This window comes from Mytilus californianus, unplaced genomic scaffold (genome assembly GCF_021869535.1).
Source record: "Mytilus californianus isolate M0D057914Y unplaced genomic scaffold, xbMytCali1.0.p SCAF_2, whole genome shotgun sequence".
NCBI classification, from domain to species: domain Eukaryota; kingdom Metazoa; phylum Mollusca; class Bivalvia; order Mytilida; family Mytilidae; genus Mytilus; species Mytilus californianus.
The window spans coordinates 39,998,771-40,025,524 of record NW_026262668.1 but is presented as its reverse complement, the minus strand read 5'-3'; the positions used below and the strand labels follow the sequence as shown (position 1 = coordinate 40,025,524).

At 32.1% G+C, this 26,754-nt stretch overlaps 1 protein-coding gene across 1 annotated transcript in view; it reads right to left on the bottom strand.

The window, feature by feature from the left end:
- Positions 1 to 3,113: 3,113 nt before the first annotated feature.
- LOC127727922 (glutamate decarboxylase 1-like) overlaps positions 3,114 to 26,754 on the bottom strand; it is a 50,331-nt gene continuing 26,690 nt past the window's right edge. Inside the window, exons 2-14 of the mRNA XM_052235076.1 lie at positions 24,407 to 24,582; positions 20,314 to 20,550; positions 16,619 to 16,709; positions 16,177 to 16,283; positions 15,594 to 15,709; positions 14,229 to 14,308; positions 12,317 to 12,488; positions 10,148 to 10,212; positions 8,051 to 8,129; positions 7,482 to 7,631; positions 6,263 to 6,367; positions 5,041 to 5,130; positions 3,114 to 3,470 (exon numbers count right to left, since the gene is read on the bottom strand). Coding sequence (XP_052091036.1) covers positions 3,297 to 3,470; positions 5,041 to 5,130; positions 6,263 to 6,367; positions 7,482 to 7,631; positions 8,051 to 8,129; positions 10,148 to 10,212; positions 12,317 to 12,488; positions 14,229 to 14,308; positions 15,594 to 15,709; positions 16,177 to 16,283; positions 16,619 to 16,709; positions 20,314 to 20,550; positions 24,407 to 24,578 — 1,638 coding nt within the window. The 5' untranslated portion in view covers positions 24,579 to 24,582 and the 3' untranslated portion in view covers positions 3,114 to 3,296. The remainder of the gene's footprint in view (positions 3,471 to 5,040; positions 5,131 to 6,262; positions 6,368 to 7,481; positions 7,632 to 8,050; positions 8,130 to 10,147; positions 10,213 to 12,316; positions 12,489 to 14,228; positions 14,309 to 15,593; positions 15,710 to 16,176; positions 16,284 to 16,618; positions 16,710 to 20,313; positions 20,551 to 24,406; positions 24,583 to 26,754) is intronic.

Below are 26,754 nucleotides of genomic sequence, written 5' to 3'. Positions count from 1 at the left end.
ACGGTGCTAAATACGGTTGCCGGTGACGGTGCTAATTATAATGTAGTTATATAGACGGTGCAAATTAAGGTTGTCGGTGACGGTGCTAAGGTTGTGGTTGACGGTGCTAAATCAGGTTGCCAGTGACGGTGCTAAAGTTGTGGATTACGGTGCTAAGGTTGTGAGTGGTGGTGTTAATTAATATTGCTATTGACAGTGATTAAGTTTGTTAGCGATAGGAATTATTTTATGAATGACGAGACTAAATAATATTGCCGGTGAGGGTGCTAATGTTGTTAGTGATAGTAATAAATAAAGTTGTGGAGGACGGTGCTAAGGTGGTTAATGACAGTCCTAAGTAAGGTTGTTAGTGACGGGGGTAAAATTGTTGCTTTCTATATTTAGTATTTGTTTTAGATGTTTTATGATGATAAGTCGATGTTGAATACTGTGAAATGGTGATAATATCCTTAAATTGGGATTATTGAAAGAGTCCAAATAAAGGACCACTGGGTTACTTAACTGTTGAATTATATATTATTAGCTGGTTATTATCAAAAGTTTGTTTGTATACTGTAAGAGCAACCATTACCGGGGACCCGAACAGACCAGTGACAGAGCCTGCCAGACCCATTCTCTCCGTCGTGGATTATTTTTTATATTAATAAAATATGAAACTTTATTTTATTCAGATATTTTATTTAACAACTGAGAATATATATATAACTACAAATATACGATTTCCCTTTCTGTAACGTGTTTTGGTCCGACGGTAAACAGTGGACGTCGAACCTTACACTTTATAGAACCTTTTACTCTCTTTTTCTTTGTGACCCTGTGTTCTCTGGTGGCCGACTCTAGCACCAGGGAGGCAGCGTTTCAATATAATGACAAGTGCACACCCTATAAAGGTAAATGCACATCATATAATGAAAATGGGTATAACAAGACAGTTTTTGGCGTTCCATGATATAGACAAAGGAAGTAATGTGTAATATGTAATTGTTCTGAAGTGGAGAAAAAAAAACAACCCCAAAAGGTTATTCGCATAATATCACATATATCCCTTTTTACACTAAGTATATATGATTTAATAAAAATGAAGATTGATGGTGTTAAATGTCTGCTGAAGAATATATGTATATCAGAATGATAATATGATGCCAAAAACAAACCTTATTTTGTACTCTAAGTGTAACTCATATTGGAGTTTTATGTATAAAAGAAATGCAAAATAAAGCATGTCATTCATTTGTTTTGAAATGTGTATTTTTTTCGAACATTTTGTTTCCTATTGAACATGTAACTAAACATGTTAAAAAGACACTAAGTACAGATCTGAGCGACTGTAGCTAGTTCAAAGCCAATAACAACTAATAAAAAAAAACATGCATCTAAGACTTAAATATCAATCAGTACACATCCAACATCCAATGGATTTAGTGTAAAGACGTCATAAACAATCAGAGAAAAACTCGACCTTTTGCAATGCCAAGATACAGGTAAAACATCATATAAGGACGTTTTGACATCATATAATGAAGTAAACCGAACCACAACATAAAATGTTACAAGCACATAATGTAATGACACAGCCACATCATATAAAAAATGTTTGCACATAATATAAGGGAAAATGCACATCATATAAGGATATTTGCACATCATACAAGTATATTTGCATATCATATAAGGATATTTGCACATCATGTAAGTATGTTTGCACATCATATAAGTATATTTCATATAAGGATTTATGCACAACATATAAGTATAGTTGCACATCATATAAGTATATTTGCACATCATATAAGGATGTTTGCACATCATATAAGGATATTTGTACATCATATAAAGGTGTTTGCACATCATATAACGACAAGTGCACACCCTATAAAGGTAAATGCACATCATATAATAAAAATGGGTATTACAAGACAGTTTTGGCGTTCCATAATATAGACAAAGGAAGTAATGTGTAATATGTAATTGTTCTGAAGTGGAGAAAAAAAAAACAACCCCAAAAGGTTATTCGCATAATATCACATATATCCCTTTTTACACTAAGTATATATGATTTAATAAAAATGAAGATTGATGGTGTTAAATGTCTGCTGAAGAATATATGTATATCAGGATGATAATATGATGCCAAAAACAAACCTTATTTTGTACTCTAAGTGTAACTCATATTGGAATTTTATGTATAAAAGAAATGCAAAATAAAGCATGTCATTCATTTGTTTTGAAATGTGTATTTTTTTCGAACATTTTGTTTCCTATTGAACATGTTACTAAAACAAATTTTCAATTAATACATAATGTTATCATATTTGACACTCAAACAATATAATACAAAAAACACCTTGCAATGCGAGACAGTATTGAACCAATAATTTAACAATTAATTTGAGTTCTATCTGGAAAAAATATGGATCTATTAAGGGTAAATTTGAACAACTAATATTTCTGACTAAAAGTTTTTAAATGGTAAAGCTTCTAAGCTTCAACACGACGGGTGCTACATGTTGAGCAGGATTTGCTTACCATTCCGGAGCACCTGAGATCACCTCCGGTTTTTTTGTGGGGTTCGTATTGCTCAGCTTTAGATTTCTACGTTTGTGTCTTGTGTACTGTTGTTTGTCTTTTGGTCGTGTTTTCGTTTGGTTTTTTTTTACCATGGCATTGTCATTTTGTTTTCGACTTATGAGTTTGAATATCCCATATATCTTTCGCCTCCCTTTTCTAATTTCTAAGCATACATTTAGAATTCTAATATACATTTTTCTATTTTTAAGATATAGTTTATCAAAGAAAATATATCGTATTTATTGAATAAAGTTATGTTGAAATGTAGAAAGTTCGAACGCTATACACTGCGGGATTGGAAGACAATTACTAGGTTTCAAATTGTCTCAAAGATGCAAAGAACAACGAATTGAGATAATGCTTTTCGTTCTGTAATATAGCACAACAAAAAATACGCTTTATCGTTGTATTTCCTACTGGTCGTTTTTTTTTTAATGAAAACTCGATTATTGTTCGGCAGATAATTGTTTAAGTATGTATATTGTATCTAAGCATCTGCCTGATTCATTAATTATCAGTTTTTGCAATAACTTTATGAAGAGAGATCACTAAATGACCTTTAAATAAAATGCAACAAAAGAAATAAAAAGATGCCAAACAATCGTTTCAGATTACAAGTTTCGAAAACGCTTGTCCATATATTCTAAACACTTCATTGTATGACGACATTAATCTGTCTGTCAAAACTAAGTAACAGTTTCATTATTCGCAATTTTATTTAGCACATTTTATAAACATTTAGCTAGTTCTTCAATTTCGTTTAAAACAAAATCGAGGTCTTCTTTTTTTATTGCTGGGTTTGAGATGGCTATGCGGAAGAAGTTTGGTAGATCTCCGAGAGGCTGATAAGTGACCATAATGGTACCCTTTTCCATCATAAGGGCTTTTAAACTCGGTGCAATCTGTGGACAGAAAAATTGTAAAAAAAAAACAAAAAACGAGAGGATACAAACAGTCATGAATAAATAATACATTTTAAAACAATTTGTAGAAAGACATATAATGATTATCTTTCAACGATTTTTACTTGGGTTTCAAAAGCTACTAGTTTATCACTGGTGAACTCTTTAAAGCAAAAATTATTTCGCAAGTCGTGCCAGTACCAAAGAATCGGACGGTATTGGCGGGCCAAAATGCCTTTAGAAAAACGCGTCACAAAAAAATGTAAGTTTTGACATTTTGCCCTTTTTAATTCACAGACACACATTTTATATAAATATATACACCAAAGACAACGTAATATTTCCGTAATTCACATTTCCACTTACCCTGGATGATCATAACGAATTGGCAAAAAAAATCATGCATATCAGGAAGAGAACATGTTAATGTGATATAGATATTAACGCTGCCTTGTACTAGAACGACACACTGAGCCGGATTGTTCGCAAGATAACAGTTTAAAGGAAGATATGTTGCCCTATCCAGATACAATGTATATAATTCTGCATCCAAGCAGACTAGTCTTTGTTCCTAAGTGTCGCTTGCTTAGCGGAGAAGCAGTAAATACCAACTTCAAATGTTCGGTTTGATCCTGTCGGGGTTCGAACCCACGACCTTCATCGTGCACTTGCGGCGAGCAAGCTACCACGAGATCACTGAGGCGGTTCAGTTACACTGAAAGTTTAAATTCAAGGCAAAAACAATACTTGCACGATTACTGAATTTATGCACGTTGTCCTCCTCCAAAGTGGCAGCAACGCAAAAATAACTCTCACTCGTATACCGTGCATTGAAAGCTATCATCGCTAGTGCGTGTCTTTTCATGTTATTTTAAATAACATCCGTTTTCTTGTAGTTGATTCAATATCAAAGTTAAGGCATTCAATTTCAAGTAGACATTGACTCCAACTTCCAAAACGGAATAAGTAGCAGAAGCGTTCATGAATTAATATGCTTACAAGTCGAAAAGAGAGACTTCAGAAGAAATACCTAGTCCGAAAAGGCATGTTCAACAAGAGTAAAAAATAAAAGAAGAATGTGTCTGAGGACACGAATACCCCCGCTCAAGCTTTGCAATTTTTAAAGTTAAAAAGGGGCATAACTCTAGAACTGTAAGTGACTCATTGCCCAAATTCGTAGTCTGTCTGCGTGTTGTGGTTCTTAGCACTGTGTATGAGTTTAATAAAATTTGGATGAGACTAACTTAATTTAGAGTGCGGAAACTAAAACAAAATGCAATTTTCCAAGTTAAAAAGGGGGCATTACTCTAGAACGGTAAATGACTCACTGTCAAAATTCGAACTCTCTGTCTGCAAGTTTTGGTTCGTGTATGAGTTGCATAAAATTTGGATGAGGAGAACTTAAGTTAGAGTGCGGAAACGAAAATGGTACGGATGGACGGAAAGACGAACGGATGTAATGACGGACGGACTAACGGAAGGAAGGACAGACGGGCGGGGGCACACAAATAGATAAGAAAAAAGGGAAAAAGATAGTCACAAAATATGTACATATAATTAAACTAATGACCTTGTTCAGGTGTGTTTTCCTTTCATCGTGTTCGTCTGTAATGACAATACTCGAAGGTATATACCAGAAACATATATTTGGCCCTTCTATCTGAAAAATTAAAATAAAATATTCTTACAAAAAAACTGCAAGATAAAACACTATAGAATCTGGTCTTACAAAGGGCGTTAAGTTCATCAATCATAATCGTGTATTCTCACATTTGCTGAAAATTACATGAGTTAAATAAGATTAGTTTGTCGAAACATCTAATGATGTGCTTTCCCTTTTATTGGAAAACCTTATACATTAATCGTGCATTTGACATGATACTAGTTTCTCTTGAAACTATTTTCCCCGCAAAAAAGACTAGGATACCACAAAAAAAAACGTAGGTAAGACAAGACCAGATACCCATTCCCAAATGAAAAAAAAAAAAAATCAAATGCGTTCTAGGTTGCTGTGTGTCAATTCTGTTGAATGTGAACAACGGGAGGTAACTCTAAAAATTCATGTCAAACATTTTTTTAAAGTTTTTAATTGAGTTATCTTTCCATTCAATCTTAACTGATTCGAATTGCTCTTAAATTAAAAAATTACAAATACAAAAGACAAAACAACAATTTGCTTTTTGTTAAAGAAGGGAAGTAAAATTATACGTTTGGAAAGACCAAAAAGTAAAGATAAATTTACAAATGGGATCTTTATACGCAGACACCGTGTACATTTATGTCTCATTGTGTTTATTTTAAAAGTTTCAAATCACGCACAAAAAGAAGAAGTATAAGGTATCAACATTTCTTTACCTTAAAGAAACCCCAGAAATTGGTAAAGTGACTGACTAACTGACGGTTTCATGCCATTGTGACCGATATACTCATTGTCTGTTCGGCTTACTGTAAACCAACTAATTATCGTTAGCAATTTATTCACACGCGACTTTCTAGAGTACAAAAACACACCACGCTTATATATCGTCAATATGCCAAACTTGGAACTTCACTTAAATGTATAGATACATCAGCATAGTGAGAAAGCTACGAGGATAAATTGCTGTAAATTCTGCTAGAAAACGATAAACGCGATAAAAGTATCCACGAACGTTATTTAGTTTACAGTATTTAATGATTTACTTTTCCATGTGACTTATTAACTGACGTTCCGTTCTTCTGAATCACTGACGTGTCTATGTGCCGAACAATGGAATTTTCTATTTTGTACACAATCACGATTAATTTCTTACCTCTTCCAAAACAAGCTGGAAACGTGGTCTCTTCTTTATTTCACTGACAAGATATTTTGACAATGTGAAATACAAATCAATTTGATCTTTAAAGCCATTATCACCCTAAATTAGAATATTGATTAAAGCGAATAATACAAAAAACATTGTTGTCATAAGAGGAAAATAAACAGACATCAAGGTAAAGCGAGAACAGCCGAAAAATTAATTTTAGCCAATAGTTCAGAAAATATAACACAGAAAACTTAAGCTTGAACACAGAAACACAGACACACACCTACACACACACACAACTGGATATTACTAATAATCAACACATATTGACACCATTTTGTGAAATATAAAGAAAACGCCAAGTACTAAGTCTAATTATTTAAGTGTATTTTTTTTCTCGATATATCTATACTTTAGCACAGACTCGGAGATGTACATAATGATGGCCATTACAATTTACTTTCCTCGTAAATCCACATGTATCGTAACGTATGTGCTAGCACTATGCCAATTTCGCTGTGTGCAAATTGAAATAAAAAAACCTACAGAACTGTTATTCCTTTTATAATGCATAACAAAAAGTATTAATGCTTGAGAGAGCTTGAAAAAATGTGCAAAATTAGAAATAAATAAGAAAACGATAAATTATATGATTGCTCTTGAAGCATTAACGTCAAAATATGTTACCCTCTAAATATCCTTTGGTTGTTTGTCGTTTGAGTGCTGTCTTATTCACGTATAACCCACATCTCCTACGGTTTTAGTTCCATTTGATGTACTTTCAAAACGGTCTATGACAAATCATAACTGAAAAGGTTATTGAGTATAGATTAATTGCTTTTCTTTCCCTCAAGAATATGCTAAGAGGAAGATTAATCGAGAAGAGATATACATGTATCTAGGGACTAACTAATGAAAGAACTGTAATTTTGAAAAGACGACTCAACAATAGTTGAATAAAAGACACAATGGCTAAGCTTTGGATCTCCGGGTTCGTGGTATCTTTTTAACGAACCAACGCTTATCCATGGTATCTAGATTATATATCTTTTTTTCTTTTTTCAGATGCGTCGGGTGTTGGTGGTTAATTTGGTATTTTTTTTTTACGATTTCTGATAACAAAAGTTGTTTATTTTGTAAAAAGGGACAGCCACTGAAAAAAATATCCTAATGATTAAGTATCCTCGAAGATGGCAAAATTTGTTTCCAAAATTGCAATATTTACCTTTGACCTCCACATTAACCATAATTTGAAGACATCATTGTGACGTCCACATTGTATAGACTTGTCACCAGTGTCAAAGCTTGTATCATAATGTTTGTCTTTGTGGTATAGGTATGTTGCACCAGTTTGGTTGACATCAAGTAAAACACCCTAAAATGATTTTCAACGTAAAAATAACATATATCACACATTGGGAATTTGGAAAATAGGTTTTGGTTTTTCTCTCTATTTGCAGTTACCATTATAAAAGTTTAGGCAGTCATGTAATAGCCTTTGTTCAATTCTTTGGTTAACTTTCACATTTCAAGCCTGGGGTAAGGTTCTGTTTAGATTAACTCCGTTATTAAAATTACCAACGAAAGTTTTTCTCGATCCTCGTTCTCAGGGTAAGATTGAACAAGTTTGTATTGTGCGTAATCGATTAGCAGATTGTCCGCATAAAATCAAAGTTATTCTATATCTCCTACATATTATAACTAGAATATGAACAATGTTATAGAGCAGATACACACAAATAAACAAGTAACTAAGAGTTTGAGTATACTCAATTGAAATTTAGCTGGTATTACCTTTTCCTTCAACAAAATAGCTGAACATTGCAAAGGTGTACCCATCATCTTGTGTGGATTCCATGTCATTGAATCAGCCCTTTAGATAAAAATATTCTATCTCAACAATAATATTAATATGCCGGATGTTCAATTTCATTACAATATCACAATTTTTCAACTCGACCTACTTTAATTTATGTTTTATTTGTGTTTTTTAATGTATACATGCTATTAGCCACCGAACTTTAAGCGAACAAAAACTAATCTTATGAACAAGAAACAAATCATTCTTTGTATATACGAAGATGTTATATACATATTTCGTGAACGCTTGTGTAGTTCTTCGCGAATCATTATAAAGAAGCATCTGCATATTTTTAAGCTCTAGCTCAATTTCAAATTAATCAGGAATATAGTTATTGCTGTTTTATTCAACAATCTTCCACAGACAGCTGAATTTGTATTGAAAAAACAGGAATCTCGCAGAAGAAATTAAACTTATTAAAGCTATACAGCAGAACAAAATTGAATATATATGTAAAGAAGTTATCTTAATAAACGATAGTTGATAGCAACCATCCAACAAACACAGGCTATCTCGTGAATGTTATGGCAAGCTTGTCTCATGGACATTAACGCTGACAAGCTTCTGATGTCAGCTGCTACCACCGGCTGCCTTCAGGTTACAATACACCATTAGATTTTATGGGCGCAGCCATTTTATGAACATGGTATTCAGAATTAAGAGTATAGCTAATCCTGATTGGTTGATATGTGCGCCCGTTATTTTTTGTTATTAGAGACTTCGTGCATTCTGCATTATACCAAAGGCCAAATAAATTATTTTCCTTAGCCCTAACGGAACTGAGATGTCTTTTAAACGCTAGGATGAGACACGTATTTTTATGTGCAAAATTGATAGGCATGGGAGATAAGTACAAATTACGCTAAGAAAAGCAACGCGAACCTATATTTTTTGGACCAAAAAATACTGTCCTAATAACTTTTCTTTAATTCTAGCAAGGTTTCGTTTAAAAAATCAACTTTCTAAAGTCTGTATCTCGAAAAAGGCTATCATTGTCGCCTATGGGGAAATTAATTGTTTATTTCAACCTTCACACTAGTGATTTGTGACGTCAAACAAAATTTAACAGATATTGTCTAGTTTGAATAGTCTTCATGGTTAATTGAATTGTATTAAACAAATATTTTGAGTCTAGAAAAACACTAAAATACAACGTATAGCAATATCTTTTTTCTCTGAATTTACATGTAAAACATTAGCACTAAATGAACTGTTTGGCTCCTTCGACAAGAATTTTTTTTTACAGAGTCTACAACAGAACCTGATAAAATAACGTCACAGTACCCAAATTGCACCCATTTAGCAAAAATAGCAGCGGAAATCTTACAAGTTTTCTTAGAGACTAAACCATTCGTATTTTAATGATTTGACATTATGCACGTCTTTCAGCATAGCTAAATATATTTAAATATACATAAAACGTTCATAGTATATATCAACAAATGAAGTATTCACTGGAAAAAGTAAAATCTATGGAAACGTCGCCATACGACGTCCTCAAAAAGTCAACTTTTAAAAATGAGCAATTAAAATATATGTCACAGGCATCCATTTCTTAAAAAGAATAATAGTAAGCATTGACTTTTGTCAAATTGTTCTAAATATTTGAAGAAATAAAACAAAACATCAATTATTCGATTTTTATGGATGTGAATTTAAGCATGGATGCAATTTGGGTACTCCTCATTACAGAATCATGGTTTGTTTGTAGGTCGGTTCAATATGGATTTAAAATTAAATTTGTGGAACTATATAGTAAATAAGGATACATCTTCAAAATAAACACACAATGGAATCTTTTGTTTGGATCATAAATAAACGTAGGTGACAAAACGGTTAAAATAGGTGCTCAAGTTGCATATATAACCAAATTGAAATTAAAACAGACGAACTAGTATTTCCTCTTAAACATTTACAATTTTTTTTAATGGACCTTTCTTGTCGAAATAACATTTAATTTCTTAAAAATTAATTTTATCAATAAAGAAAAGTTCGAGGGAATATAAGAGATAATTAAATGCAAATTTTACCTATGGATTCCTTTCAACAAGTAGCGGTGTTTGTCAGACAATAAAGCACCACCTCCCCAAGCTCCCTGTAATGAAAATTGAATTAAAACAGAAATAAATGCAATTTCGAGTTTAAAAAAAAAAATGTTCATTCTTTATACAGATATTTGCAAAAATGATCAGCGACACAAAGAGTAAATATATGTCCTAACTAGCAAACTGGTGATTTCTTTCACCAAGTGAGCGATACAGGCACAGATGTGCCTCTTGTTTACTCCACTTCTTGTCTGGTTTTCACGACAAAAACATGTATTTGTATTTGTATTTTATTTCTGCTTTGTTTAATTTTAGATTTTAATTTTTAGATAGCATAAAAAACTGCAATAAAACAAAACAGTAGATATTATCATTTCATGGTCAATAACTCCAAAACATAATCAATACAATATCAGAGTAGATAGACCTTGTCATGCTGATCATGTTTGCAGTTTACACTTTAAGCCTAGCTCCTATAATACTTTTCAAAATAACAGAAAAAAAATGCGAAAAATTGGAAAAATGTTTATTCCAGGGGCATTAACTCAAAAAAAGAAGACAAATTTTCCTGCAATTTTCAGGAGTAATACCACCATTGTTTTCCACAATTAGTATTTGTTAAATTGGGACTTTTCAAAAAATTGTGCAGAATTTATCTTTGTTTCAAATAAAGAAATACTTGGCATGACTAAATTTATATCCTGTCCAGTACAACAGTGAAATATTCACATAACATTTCATTGCATATAAGATAATAACCATCACCGGAAGTTAACCAATCAAATGTTCACCTCTTTTTTTTTCCTGTTTATAAAATATAGTAACCATGTCACCTCAAGTTTCCAAAATATTTATAGAAACACTAAAATAAAGAAAAGAATGGTACTTTGAGACACACAAGATATATGTTTATGGCTCACATTTTTTTTTCTTCAATGAAATGCAGGGTTAATTTCCCTCAACTGTAAAATTCAAGGGAATATTTTTCGACCCTTTTTCCTATGAAACCGGATGTGACGTCAATGATTTGGTGGTATTACACATTTCAGGGTAGATACATCTTGTTGTGGTGAACTTTTTTTTCCTATTTACACTTTTAACCGAGCTCTTACAGTTTTCTCAATAACGGCCAACAACTGCTAAAAATTAGAATCAATTAATGTTTCCGTCTAGCTCCTATAGTTTTCACAATTACAGCCAACAACTGCTAAAATTGGAAAAAATCAACATAAAGGGCAATATCTGAGGCAGACAGATTTTTCAATTATTTTTTTTTAGAGTACATAGAAACTGTTGTGATGGACATTTTTATCCGGTCAGTTTTTCCGCAAATTGTTTAAGTTTTAGAGATATAAGCCAAAACTGTAGTTTGACCCCTACATTCTATTTTAAAACATGACAGACATGTGGTTGATCTACCTGGACAAAAATCACAAGCTTTAAAGTATACATGAAGACGACAAACTTTTTCTCAATCAATTGAGAAGTTTCAGAGAAGATTTTGAAAGAAAAATATACTGACTACAGACAACAGACAATAGACGACGGATGACGGACGGACGTGGGATGGACGACGGAAAAAGATGGCAAAAGCTCACATGACCCTTCAGGTCAGGTGAACTATCAAAAGATTTTGAAAACAAACGGTTTCAATATAATATATCAATTATATGTTTGAACCCAAGACATATAATACAAGACATTGGCAACTAGGCGAAATTTTGTGGTATCACGCAGCATTCGTGATCTCATCGATCATGTACGAATTAACATCTTGTTTTCTAAATATTCACAAAAATATTCAAATGATACCAGTTCCCATGTTTTATAACATTATGTATATATCAAAACAAAATAAGGTTTACCAACCATACCAACACCATGCACCTATATATCTGGGATTTCGTTGAATTTTCAATATCTTGATGTCAATCTATTTTCTTTCAATGTTTAAAAAATCTTAATTTTTAAAAGATACGTTTTTCAAACCTTTTTAACCATACACGGACAAATTCTCAAAAATTGAGGAGAAAAAAATAAAAGAGAAGGAATCATATGTACGTGATAAAGTAGTTTGAAAAATAATGTGAAAGCTGTATGATATTAAAATGGAGTTGCTAATCGTTTGTATTGCATGTCTCTATTTAAACGTACGTCTACATGTAGCCACATCCCAAACTCTTCACATACATCGGCAATTTTTTCAACCGGGTCGAAAGATCCCAGAATTGTTGTTCCACATGTCGCATTTACCATCAAAGGAGTTTGTTGGTTTGCAATGGAGAGTTTTATTTTTGAACGCAAGACATCTACCTTCATTTTCCCACTTAAAATACAAAATAGAGTTCATTGAATTTCATATCATAAGGATATTATTGTTTCTTGAAATAATTTGTTGTCCATTATTACTTGTGATTTTGTTTAAACTTTCTTTAAATTAGAATAATTTTTGAATTCAATGAGAATTTAAACAATCAAATACACTAAAGACACCAGAGTAAAATATATATGTTTGCTGAAGCCCGTCTCCGGGTGCGGGATTTTCTCGCTGTATTGAAGACCCATTGGTGGCCTTGGGCTGTTTTCTGCTCCTTGGTCGGGTTGTTGTCTTTTTGACACATTCCCCAATTCCATTCTCAATTTTATTGCTTAATGTTCATCATCTTTGTTGTCAGTATTCCGATATTGACACGAATTACCTTATACTTTTACTACTAATTCACAACTCTTTACATTAACGTATTATATAGTATATCGAAGCTATTACTTTATTTCTCTTCATACGGTTCTCGAATATCCTGTTTAAATAAGTACCATGCGTAAATGCATATTTGTGATAATAGTTTCAGAAAAACTGTTTTGCAGTTTCAAATTTAACCCTGTATAACTTCTTTATTTATGATGAATCTTCTGTCTAGTGGGATTTTGAGCCGCAGGTATCACCAGTCAAGTTCTCGACTTATTAAGTTTCATTATATTATTCGTGTCCTGTAATTAATTTACGGTAATCATAAGATTCATCCTTAGGCACTTTGGGCTTTGTGTTTAGGTCCTACTTTTGTTTTTTCATGCATGAAGTTTTGGCTTCGAACGTACATGATAAGAATTATTTAAGAAATACGTACACATTTTAGGGGATCAATCTCTTTATCGATATATATCTTTAAACTGGATGCCACTAGACGTTAAAGCAACCAACAACCAATCAATCTTTAACCTGGACACCTGTTGTGTTCGTTTATCGCTATAGCACACGGGGCGTTTAGGAGGAATGTCGGACAACGAACTAGTATATCCAACGCAATCATAGGTTTGAACGTTGTTTTCAATTTAGACTTATTTATATTTTTTCGTTTGGGCTTGTATCATAATTGCCTTCGGGTTTATATGATCCGTTCATCCTATTTCGACTCTTCAAAATTCACGAGTCTATCCTAAATTGAGGTAAATTATATGGCCTTCCAAATACCGTTTCGATTCCTAACATCACTGAAGAGATTTTAATTGTCGAAATCCGGATATGATGTACAAATTTTTGCACCTCATGTTTGCGGTATACCATCTTTTCCGCAAGTTTATTGTTTTCTGTTTGGTATTAAATTAATAATAAAGATCCATTTTGTTACATCTTGTGATCCGTTTATTTGTCAATCGGCAATGGCAGTCAGCAGGGTTTAAGAACATCCCTTGTTCGACCTGTTAGTTAATGCGTTTTGTTTAAATATACTTTTTCACTTTTTGGGTCTTTTGGAAAATGTAGTTTGTGCTGTATTTAGACCCCTCTACCAAGAAATTTGTTTTGCATGCACGCGTATAAGAATTGCGCTTTTTATCCAACGCAATCATAGGTTTGAACGTTGTTTTCAATTTAGACTTATATATATATATATATATATCTTACAAGTCAGAGGAATTACACACTCATGATATTGTAAAGAACTGTATTAACATTCCTACGGAAAATAATTTTCTTAAATCTCATTCTACTTTAAATTTATGGCATTTCTGTCCTTTTAATTCGTTGATTTAAGTTAAGTGCTTGCAGGGAGAGGTGAGGAATTCTTACTTTGAATCACAGTCTACTGCGATTACGTTGTCCTGACCAATTCCAAGCAACATGGCAGCTTTATTGATAGAAAAATGACTCTGAAAAATACTGATTAATGAACTTACAACGAAATAATCAATTAATGATGAATAAAGTCACACAATTCTATTTTTGAGGGAGTTATGACAAGAAAAACTGAAATAGAGTGGCTGGACACACTTTACTATATGATATTCATTCTAGATTTCTCCCATTCCCAAATATTAAAGACGTTTTCTGCCTAATTTTAAGCCAACCTTATTGTGCTTATACTTGTTTTAAATGTTTAATGAGTAAGTACAGTAACTGGTACTTTTATGATATGATTTTGATCCAGTTGGCTTTTCTGATGTTTTAATTGTGACCATAAAATTAAGAACTGCAAGCAAAAAACAACTCTTCGTTTCCAGCCTTAAGATTCATTTCAAGCGTTAGTACAAATGACCGGGACGTACTCAAAATGGTTGCTGCTTGAAAAGTAATTCATACTACAAGATGTGTTTTTGGCAGTTTAAACCACTTCCAACTTTTCTAAATCTTTGTATTTAGAACTTGTGTCCACTTTTCTTTCTAATTGGCGTAACTAAAAGGTTTAACCTCAATTTGAGGAACCCAAATGGTTGAAAATTACACAATGTAATGGTGTTTTTTTTTCACCAGTTTTGTGTTGTGAGGGATAAATCTTTATATTTCAACCTAATTGTTGACTTGTTATGAAATTTAAAAATCTGGAATTGCATGGCCTTTTCCATTGCCAAAAAAAAAAAACAACAACATACATTTGAGACAGATTTTCTTATGCAATACATAGATGTCAGGTTAGCGATACAGGCTCCTTGCAATATTTAGTTTTCTATATTTCTCATCTTGTCTTTCCTCGGGGCGTATTTTTTAATGGTAAACATATTTTTGTCTTAAATTGATTATAGTCTAATTAATCAATATAAATAAAACAGAATGTTGGCCAGTGAAGGTAAATTGTCTCCTGATTGATTTTAATCTGATTGCTGAGTTTTATCCTTTCACAGATTGTATCGTGATGGAAAGCTTTAATGGTAATGTAAGTCAAAATACAATCTATGACGTCGTTAAAAAGACATTAACACTAACTGATCATTCACACTTGTGTGTTTTGAAATATAAATAAATTCCTTTACGTCTTTAACCAGTTCGACGCATTGAAAATGTTCAATTCTTTTAATCCTTTAAGTTATTCTAATTAGGAAAAATATGTTTGAGAAAATCGCTTCTTTTAACAATCAAATTTACATGGATATCGTGTGAGTAGAATGAAGACGTACAGTTGTAATCCTTACTCGTTTCTTTGGTAACCTATTTTTATACCTGTTCAGATGTGAAAACAACTATATCTCCTTTACTTGACATCCCTGAATATTTTACTCTTGGAAATCGTTTGTGTCGAGCCGACAACATACCATAAAGGTTAGAGATAGCTCCTCCTAAAATACGTTAGCAATAAGAAAACATTCATAGACGTATCATAGGAATAACAAACTGTAAAACGAAGAAGAAGTTTTTCTTGCTCTTTCTCTCTTTAACAAAAAGATAAAAAGACAAGAAAAAACAGCGTTTTTACTGATTCTATTGAGTACCGCATGATAATCAGATTTGTATTTAGCGGAATCTTAGATCTGCTGTATTAGTTAACACACTTTTCTGATACAACAGGAATGGTCCAACTATTGAGCAGGAAATTCTTACGTTTGCTTGGTATCTATTATAATGATTTTAATTATAATTTTGCAATCCGTAGTTCTCTGTGTAATGTTGTTCAATCTTTTTTTCTGCGTTTTATTTTCTGCAGTATTTTTTTTTCTTATGAGAATTGAATTGTCTGTCTCTTTGCTGCAAATAATTTGTAGTGCCCTCATTCTTACTTTTAAACTGAATACATTTATTCACTTACCTGGAGCAAACATTCCTTCCCCATCATACCAACCAATGTATCCTAACATTTTCGTTAGAACAATATCCTCTATAAGGGTAAATACAGGAGCGACTTCGTACGTGAACCTTAGTTAAAGATAGTAGTTGTAACAATATTGAGGTTTAATGTAACAAAATTTCTTTCAAAGTTTTGATTGTTAGATGGATGATAATATCAGTAAAGTGCAAAGAAAGTTCCTGCAAAATATTTCATCACTCCGAGTAAGTTAATTATACCTTCATTTCTAAGTGTCCTTGACGTATCGACTACGGGTATCAACATCGAAATGTAGTGTTTGTTTCAATAACAATTCAAACAACAACAACAATGATGATTATTGTAACAAAAACGATAATGAATGAATGAATGAATAACTCTATGTATTTGCTTTAAATAATATTCGGTTTTATTTTCAACATACATGTTCGTGTCAGCCACCGACGTTAACATCTCCCCAGCTATACCAACAATATCTAATCCAGTAGATAGCTGGTTAAGAAACCGAGGATGCCCTGTAATGTAATATTTTACATGTGAAAAAGCTATTTATCTCTCAAATAATAAATTACAGACAAAAAACAACTCCTTTAAATGCGATTTTATATCCATGACAATACGTATTTAACTGAATGAATGATAATAAAGATGAGAAATTCGAGGAAAATAACATCTACCTGTCTCCAAACGGGCTTTAACATTGCGCTTAGAACAGTATAGTATAATCAAAGTACTGAAGTACTGAACATCGGATGACCGCAGGTTCTTGTGTATGGTCAAAAGCACATGTCACAGAAACAGATCACATCTCTATACCTGAAACTGAGGTTAATTTACAGAGATTTTTTTTTCTGATACAAGTTCCTGCTTGGATGATGAATAAATGACAGGAAATTCAACCTCACCGTAATAACTATTATATTGTAGTGATACAAATCAGTATACCTTAGACTATTATACTAATATAATAATAGTTCCAGAGAATACACTGGTTTGTTGTTATATATTATATTAATATTACGGTTGCATGTATATATAATTTTCATCTATTTGTATATCATTCTATTCTACTATTATTATAGTGCAGTGCAAGTGCATGGTGGACACTCTTCTGTAAAAAAATCAAAGCCTTAAAGGCTGTAAAAGCAATTGCTGCCATGTTAATGCTTTGTGGACTTTTATTTTTCATCCATATATATAAGAATTAAACCTGACAGGACAGGAGTGTTGACTAGTGAGAAGCAAGACGGTTTTAACTTTATATCAATAAAAGACTTTAGCAGGAAATCATTTTAAATATGTTTTATATTTCACAAGGAGACAACAAGTTTACCAGGCTAAAGTTGGGGTTAATTATACATGTGCTGAAACATATAACTAAAAAAAAATCAATATGGATTGTCCCCTGGTAGTGTTTGTAACTGGGCAATAATTTCCTTTATTGATTTAATTTTAACAATTTTCATAATTAATTTAAATTAACCATTCAGTTAAAACATTTTAACTTTCCAGACGCAAATGTTGAAAAACGGGCAAGAAATAAAATATCTTACAAGACATAAACATGTAAAAAATAAATATATATTTCAGCTTACTAAAAATATTTTCATAATGTTACTTTGACATCATTTCTTAAAACTAAGTCCCAAACATAATTGCTCAGTTGATATGTGTCATCCTCATGCGATACGAGATAACTATAATTCTGATGCAATCCCGAAAAGGGGGGTCATCACAAACAAACATGACATTAAATTGTCATTATACGAACTAGAACAAACAGCTCTATGTTGCTTTGATATTTATCAATTTTCAGGAAACATGTGAAACAAATTTCAGGTCCATTTCATTATAGTGCCTAACAAGATTGTGTGAGGTAGACGAAATTGACCTTAAAACGATCGTATTGTCTTTTGATGTCCAAAAATAGGCAGATCGGACATATAAGGACTTTATCTAATGACTACATAAATTTGGGATTTATTATTATTATAATATTCTAATGAAACTGAAAATTGTATTTCTTTGTTAGGATAAACAACAATTTTACCTGGCGTAGCCGTGCATAAATATTTTTCTGCGAAAAATGGCGTATTTATAGACAATAATAGTGCATTGACTTGACATATCAACGATATAAGGATGAGGCTTAGAAACAGGGAAATGCGAGGCTCTGCCGAGCTTTTTCCCCGTTTCGGGCCGAATCCTTATATCGTTGATATGTCAAGTCAATGCACTATTATTGTCTTTATACTGCAATCTAAAAAAAAACATTTTCATTTGTTGTTTAATGTGTTAATGTTATTATTTGATTTAAATATTGGGAAACTTCCCCCTTTTATAAAAAGGCCTCATATCATGCAGGCGGGGAAATATACATAACAATGAAATGTACATTGCCTGTTGAAACCCGCAGTCGATGGTGAACGAATTTGTTTGAGAATGAACTAAAATATCAACAATAAGCATAAAACCTAATGATTTATAGTTTGCAAACCAAAAGTATTAACAAGTGAAATATGTTTTTTTTCTAAAAATTGCAAAAGAAATAAGTTTGAGTCGTTGCATACATTGGAAACAAGAACAGGTTGAATAGGTCGTATGAATAATTAATTATAATTTCGGCAATTTCTATTTAAATATTCATGAGGAAAAGTGATATCAGGTCAGTGACTGTATATGACATAGAAATATACGGTCAACGCATTTTGACTGCTCAAATAGAACGAGTGCAGTATAAAATGGAATAGAACGTTAATACAGTAAACTTTCTCTTTTTTCTCCGCAATAGGCTATCAAAAATAATTTATCTAATGTGTATGTGGAAATTTATGTGAAAAGATAAAAAGTGGCAATTGTTACCTTTCATACCTTAAGTTTCATTCATATGCCGCTATTATTGTTGTTGTTACCAATTATGTAAATCAATTGTATCTGATTTTATGCCCTTTATGGGCCCTGTAATTTGGAAAATACAAAAAAAAAATCTATTCATTGATAAAACGTAATATGGACTGGTCCAGTGTCCAGTTTGCAGGTCATTTAATTTACTGTACACATTCATGCACGCTCTGATTTAATCGATATACTCGTACGAAAAAGCATGAATAGTTTGAAGGTAATCTAATAATAACTTAATCCAATCAAATTGCATAAGATTCAATAACAATGTCCAGTCCACATCATAATGAGTAATAGGGGTAAACTTGGTAGGGAGAAAATGACAGATATTTCAAGTTAATATTTATGCAATAACGAATTAAAATTTGTCAACCAAAAGTTTTGCTACAATTTCAAAAACATGTCGTTCTGTGTGGGTATAGTTTTCGGATCTTTCATTAGCGTATTTAAGGCTATAAAAAGTTTGGGCTTCAAAAGTTCACACAATTATTGACTTTATACAGAAAATTCGTCCTTGTAAAACATTTAATAGTTCACAAATGATACGCGATTTTAAAGTAAAATTATTTCTTAAAACACTGCAAAAAATTTCATTCATATTGATAAAGTGGTATCGTCATAAAGTGCGTTGTAATGAACAGTGGTATAGCAAACATCGAATTTCCTCACAAAATGTTATCACACACTATAGTAAGGGGAGTCAGTTAAGTTTGTTTATTTTTAGATTACAGGTAATCATTTGACATTACGTATACAACCTGTGTGACCTGTGTAGTGATTTTGATTTTACGATAAATTCATGAATAAATGAACGATAATTTTATGAATGAACATGAGCACCTGACCTCTTTCTTAAACACCAATTAAACATATAAAACCGTATTTAAAAGGAGATAATTCAGTCAAATTTTCAGTACTAAATCAACAACTGAAATGATTCCATTTTTTGATGAAACATCGTACGAACGGAAAACGGAATCGCAGGTATAAAAATGCACTTTTTTCCCTTGTAATGACCCCGCAATAATTTTTATAGATCGGTTGAAATCCCAAAACTAATTTGCATAATGGAAATTTAGGCGATAGCAATACATCGGAATGACCTGAAGGTCATCCTCTGTAAAAAGTACCGGATAAACCAAATATTGATACCCAACACTGTAAGTGAAATCATTGATAGCAATAAAACTACTTTTAATAATAATACTGATTATGTACCCGTTTTAACACAGTATTTTAGAGTTTCTCTACAGTCGCTGAGTACTTCCTCCAAACTCTTTGGGTCCTTGTCAATTATCAAACAATGCTCCATTATCTCTTTCAATTGATGTGGATGATGAAAGTCGAGTACTTTTGAAGTACGTTTGTGTTCCGACTGTAAGTAGTTATCTAACAACCTGACCAGTTCATTTAGGAATCGATTGCGTAACTCTCCAGTTTTTTCTGTTTGCATATCTAAAACACAAACAAGGTCCGATTGTAGACAAACATTCGAAAACATTTACTATATTATATATACCATTTTGCTATATACTGTACTGTATACTATACCCGAAAAAAAAAACCAACAGCACACAAACAAACACGCAAAACAAGATAAGCAACATTTACAAATGAACTAAATTGAAAGGAAAATCAATTCCATTCTAAGACAATGTTAAATAGGACAATGAATACCTGAGATGTTACACTAGTTGTAATATCCAGTTGCCAAAGCTGTTTAAGCGGATAGGGACAAGACAGATTGATTGGTTATAGAAATATGGACTCTTTGACTTCTCCCATCATGCAGTAATAATAGTCTTTTGTCTAAATAAACTCATCATAGATATCAAGATTTAGATTTTTGTACACTTGACGCGCGTTTCGTCTGCAAGTATTAGATACACATTGAGGGTGTTAGCCCGAATGGGTGAATCTAATTTACACCAAGATATTATTGTCAATGTAGAATGATAGTTTTCGATAATATAGGAGGGGGGTCTTTCAGCGATTTGACTATATGTTATTGAAAAGCATGATAAATGCAGGATATCCAATTTCATTTACTGACATCTTGGTGTAAAAGACAATACAGCTTATACTGAATTAACGTTATTATATATATAATAGCATCAGTGAGTATATACAAATGTTGTTATAATTACAAACAAAATTGAATCATCAGCAAAGAATGACAGCTCGTTATATAAATAATGAAATGTGAATATTACATAATTGATAACGAATCTTATCAGCTATAGAAAGATATTTATACCTATATTGTTAATCCCTTTAAAAAAGAATGTTGTTTCCAATAAAATGGTTTTATAAATTCGATGATAATGAGGGATGTCCGTTTTGGTGTCCGGGATGTATAGATATGCAGCCACGCGCAGTTAGAAAATAAGGACGTTAAGCTGATTCCTCAAGTAGGGAGAACCTTCATATTAAATTTATTGTTATTTTCTCGTCCTGAATATGCATAAAGTTTTGCCATTGGACGTTAATTAATTAATCAAAGCAATTACTGTGTTCAAATAGGTAGGTATGAAGTTGTGAAACACCCGCGGAAGTATATTGCTTTATATGAATTTGCTTCCATGTGCTTCTCATGATGAAGAATGTGGAAAAAATCAAGGGTAGTTTGATAATTTGCATACCGGTTATAATGGATTTCATTTAAATTCGTCTTTATGATATCATTGCAAGGAGCAAAAGTAAAATCAAACTAAAAAAAATCCAAAACAGACCACTTTTTGTCCGCATATGCTTAATTTTTTCACAACCACAGGAATTTTTGATCTTTAAATTATTGTATAAAAAAATATCCTATATTTGACAATTTTGTACAATAATTGCACATACAAAATGTGTCCGCATGTGAACAGATATTTTGATTTTCGTACTTTTAAGAGAAAATAGCTTTATGCGATTTTAATGTATAGATGTATGAACAGATTGAAACGAGAATTTAACTTTTTAGATTTTTTTGTATTTTTTAATGAGATCAAACACGGAAAAATCAATCTTTTTAGAAGATTTATTCCCTCTATTATTTATTATTAATTGAATGGAAATCCATTAAATTGTTCATATTATCTATAACAAATTTTGTAGGGCTAGAAAAGGGGTATACATATTAAGATCCTTGAGAAAGGGGAGATAATACGTTGTAAAAAGGCTATGTTAAGAGGCTCACGTAATATGTATCAGCAATTTTGCCGTATGGTAAATACAAATTACTTTGGGTTCCAAACAAAGGACAGTAATAAGAATTGTTAAGGTAGTGCTAGTATATTCCGCCATCTTGGATGATAAAATGACAGAAAACTATCGGTCTAGATCTTTAAGGAAATGTTCAATTTTTGAATGTCATTCATTTGTTAGACTTTTAATCTGAATGAAGAAAACTATGTGTTTTATCATATTTTTGCGACTGTTTTTTTACAAATACAGAATATTGTTTGTTTGATTCAATTTTAACTTTGCCATATAAGGGGAGATAACTCAGATAATGTAACTTCTATACTGGAATGTGTTATGAATTTACTGTGACCTATTTTGTTTTGTAGCAAGTAAACGAGTCCCGCGACCCTAATTTTTCTTTTTATATTTTGAAAGCCTATTATACGGGCTATATTCTTATATTTTATCTTAAAATGATATGGTTTAGTTTTCTTTCTATCACACAAAATTGTGTTTTCCATGAATAATCTTTACAAAATCTGACAATTTTGCACAACATGTAGCTTGAAAAAAAAGCCTCGTGACCTATACTTTTTATGATATATTTGAGAAAGCCATGATATAAACTACATTTTGGCAAAGTATTAAAAAATTCTATGGATTTTAATTTATACCCCCAGCTACCTTTTAAGTGGTATTAAAATGATAATAGCAACGTATGTATCAAACCGAGTTGCCGGACGCTGAATTTTTCGTCATATTTTTTAACCTTTAGGTGTAAAAAGAGAGCGCGATAATGGATTTTATTTAAATCCTAACATGTTAGTCATTACATTAAAAAAACAATTGATAAAAAGTATACAATAAAAAGAAAAGTGTTACGATAAAGCATCACGTTTTACCCTATACTTATCAGAGACAAACAATCATATACAGTGTGCGAATTTAGCAATATATTTTTCTTTACAACGTACAGAAACATTCTTTTTAGAAAATGTGCTAATTCTAACATAAATGACTGTGAGGAAAATGGATCTTACCTTTTAGTTGATACGTCGATATTTATGAATTAGTAATCATATTCTTTGGTCAATACTTCTAAAGAAGTAAGATACGAATATGTTAAAGCTTAATTTCAGCTGCTACCCAATGTGCATGATTTTCAGCAACAAATTGATGCCCCGATATTTTAACTCTATGAATAAGAATTTTATACAATACGCGTGTAGCTATGACTTCATTGCATGTAAGTAAACAAATAAATTCGAATGGTACAGGGAACACGAACACTGTTTATATATAGAGAACCTGTCCAACACACAGCCGAGCATTTGGGGAAGTTGGTCAGCGATATTAAAAAAAATACCCAGAGATGATGACATTAACTTTAACCGAACAATAAACAAAGACGATAGTAACGGAAATCGGGGATAAAAGTAACTCATGATTTAGAACTTGATAGCTTGTTCATTTTCCCTTTATAATCATAATTTTGTGAAATTTTATGAGCACTTGCTTGGTAAAAAATAGGAGGAAGGGGAAAAAAGGTAAAGAATTACAAACAGTGATTCAAGGCAGTGGCGGATTCAGTGGTATAGGGGTTCCGGGGTCGTATACTTACTTTTTCAGGATGTGTTTTTTAAGGCCAAACTTATTTGAAATTTTTCATTTATCAAATTTTATCACCTAACTCATGTTGGGTTGTATTATCTATGTTAATTGTAGATTTTTTTCATATCCATATTGAATGTTTTCAAGTTGGTGAAATAACAACCAATGTTGCTCTTTTCCTACCGAAATAGTAACTTCAGTCAATTCTGATGGGTTGTTATTTTAGTTACTCTATTTCAGGCTTTCAGGCATAATGTGTTTCTGGTCTGTATGCATAAATTTTGGTTATTTCATGTATATCAAATTCTTAAGCCTTATTGTTTCACTGAGTTCTATATAAAAAAAAATTCAAGCGCATTTTGGTATCGTACGTTATTAAACAATCAGCTTAATACGAATGATGGTCCTACAGTCAGCGACTAAATCATCCTATTTTACAAAGGTGTAAGAAATGAATTTCTTAATCAGTCATGAATATCGAGCCAAATGTGTTGATGTTTGATTATTTATACATTGTTTTAAGTAACAATACCTTTTGCAAAGTATTTTTCAAAATCTGTCCAGTCTACATTTTGTTCAAAACTCTTTGGATTGTTCAATCTGTCCCGACTTTCTTTTGATTGGACCAAATTCCCTGCTTCTGTGTTTTCCATAACTGTATTACGAAATCTTTTTTTTACTTTTTTCCATAAATCCGAGGCCATATTCCTGCAAAAAGAAATAATTCATAGGGTCTTTCCCTTCACAAATATTTTGTTGATATTTTTGATATTCTAAAGCCAATAACAACGAATAAAAACCATGTATCTAAGACTAAAATATTAATCAGTACACATCCAACTTCCAATAGATTTAGTATAAGACGACATTAACAGTTAGAGAAAACATGACCTTGTTCAATGCCAAAATATTGATAACACAATCAATATTTATACAGATAAAAACAATATTCATAGATCTAATAACAGTGTTGAATTGGTAACCTTTTAGAATAAGTGTATTAAAATCATCGATAAGTTTACCCAGATCGAATGTAAATTTACAGGCCCGGTAAGCAACATCACTAAAATTATGATGTTCTATTCCGTTTGTAATAAATTTTCTACAGGTACAGCCAAATTCCAAACTAAATCTTTGCGTCTATGGAAGAATTTAATAACGCTTTTAAGTAATTTGTGGTACCGAAATCCTTGGCTTAATAATTTACCAGTAATACATAGATTACGTTCATTGAAATCCAAAACGTCACTCATACACGGGCATAGCCATCGATTTTGGATATGCAAACATGTAAGATGGTGCCAAAGGCTATCTATATGCCGGGGTAGAAAAAATACTTTCGTGTTTATTCGTTTTCACACTTTTATATAATGTTTGTGTGTGCCTTTTCCCTATTGTCTCGTTAAACGACCATTTTCAAATCGAGTTCTACAAATGTATTCAGAATTTACTTATTACGACCATAATTTTGTTTATAAGGATATTTTTTCATATCTATACTACTAAAATAACGAGGTACAATTTGTCAGCAGGGACGTAGTTACCTTCTTAATGAAGTGGAGTCACAAACTAAAGGACGAGGGGTCTGGGGGCCGCCTTAGGCCCCCCGTAGGTCCGGGGCAAAGCCCTGGTCCCCCGGAAGCTTCGCATATATAGCGTTTCAAAACAATCACAACCGTAATAAAACTTGTATATTTTGTTGTGTTTTTTTGGTCATCTATTTGTTTAACTTCGAGTCGAATGAAGACTAAACATTTCTGTTTGCGTTTTTTTATACGCCGTGAGAGCTTTAAAAATCACGGAGATTAATTCCATATGCTAGATTTTGTATTGAGCAAAGTAGATGTATAAAAAACAAACAATAAACATAAACACAATACTATATGTGGAGTTTCTGTTAGCATAAACATCATTGGATACCAAATACTTGGTGGACACATTCTCATATATTTTGCTTAACATATGTATTTAGATGTTTAAAACATTTGTGGGTGAACTCTACAAGAGAGAGAAAACGGAATTTCTATTTTTACGCAGTTAGGAATTCTCAAAGTTGAAATTAATGAACTTTTTCAGAGGGAATGGTACTTTAAATTGACCACTATCTTTTTCATGATCTGAGTTTGTTAATTAACAAATACTTATGCATTCGACCAGTTGTATGGCAATATCTAGATGATAACAGTGAAGATGCGTGTATTAAAAGTTTGGTGTATCTTTCGACCAAAAATCAGCAGTTTAGTGTCCGACTCGGACAGAGGATTCATTATAAAATCGAATGACCAAATAGTCCAGTAAAACGAGTTAGAATTAACAATTTATTTAAATGCTTTTACAATCAACCATTCGTATTACCTGCCCATATATAGAAACGACTTCGAATTACGAATCTATATACAAGATGTTTCTTTTGTAAAATAAATAAAAACGTAATACATGAAAATGTGTATTTTTTTTATAACAGCAGTTCCAGCTTCTCATCTACTAGTATACGGAAACTATTGATTGACTGAATGGTTATTAATGTCCGGTAACAAATATTACATGCACACTAGGACGAGAATCCGTTGACGTGATGTAAAAATGAACTATTCGTGTTGTCAAGACCTACACACTTAGGGTGCATTTTTTTCTAACATAAACGATGCAAACGGCTAAGCGCGTACATGTTTTGATCATTTGTTTCTAACATACGTTTGCAAAGTTTACATAAACTTTGACAGACTATGCACTCGCTAAAGATGCGTCTACAGTTTGTCGTTCATCGTTTGTTAATACAAACGCTACATTTGTTTCTAACTTCAACCTTGATCTGCACGTGTTTTCCCCGCGGTTATTACAAAGATGGATTCTGTCAACAGAAAAGGAGGTATGTATATT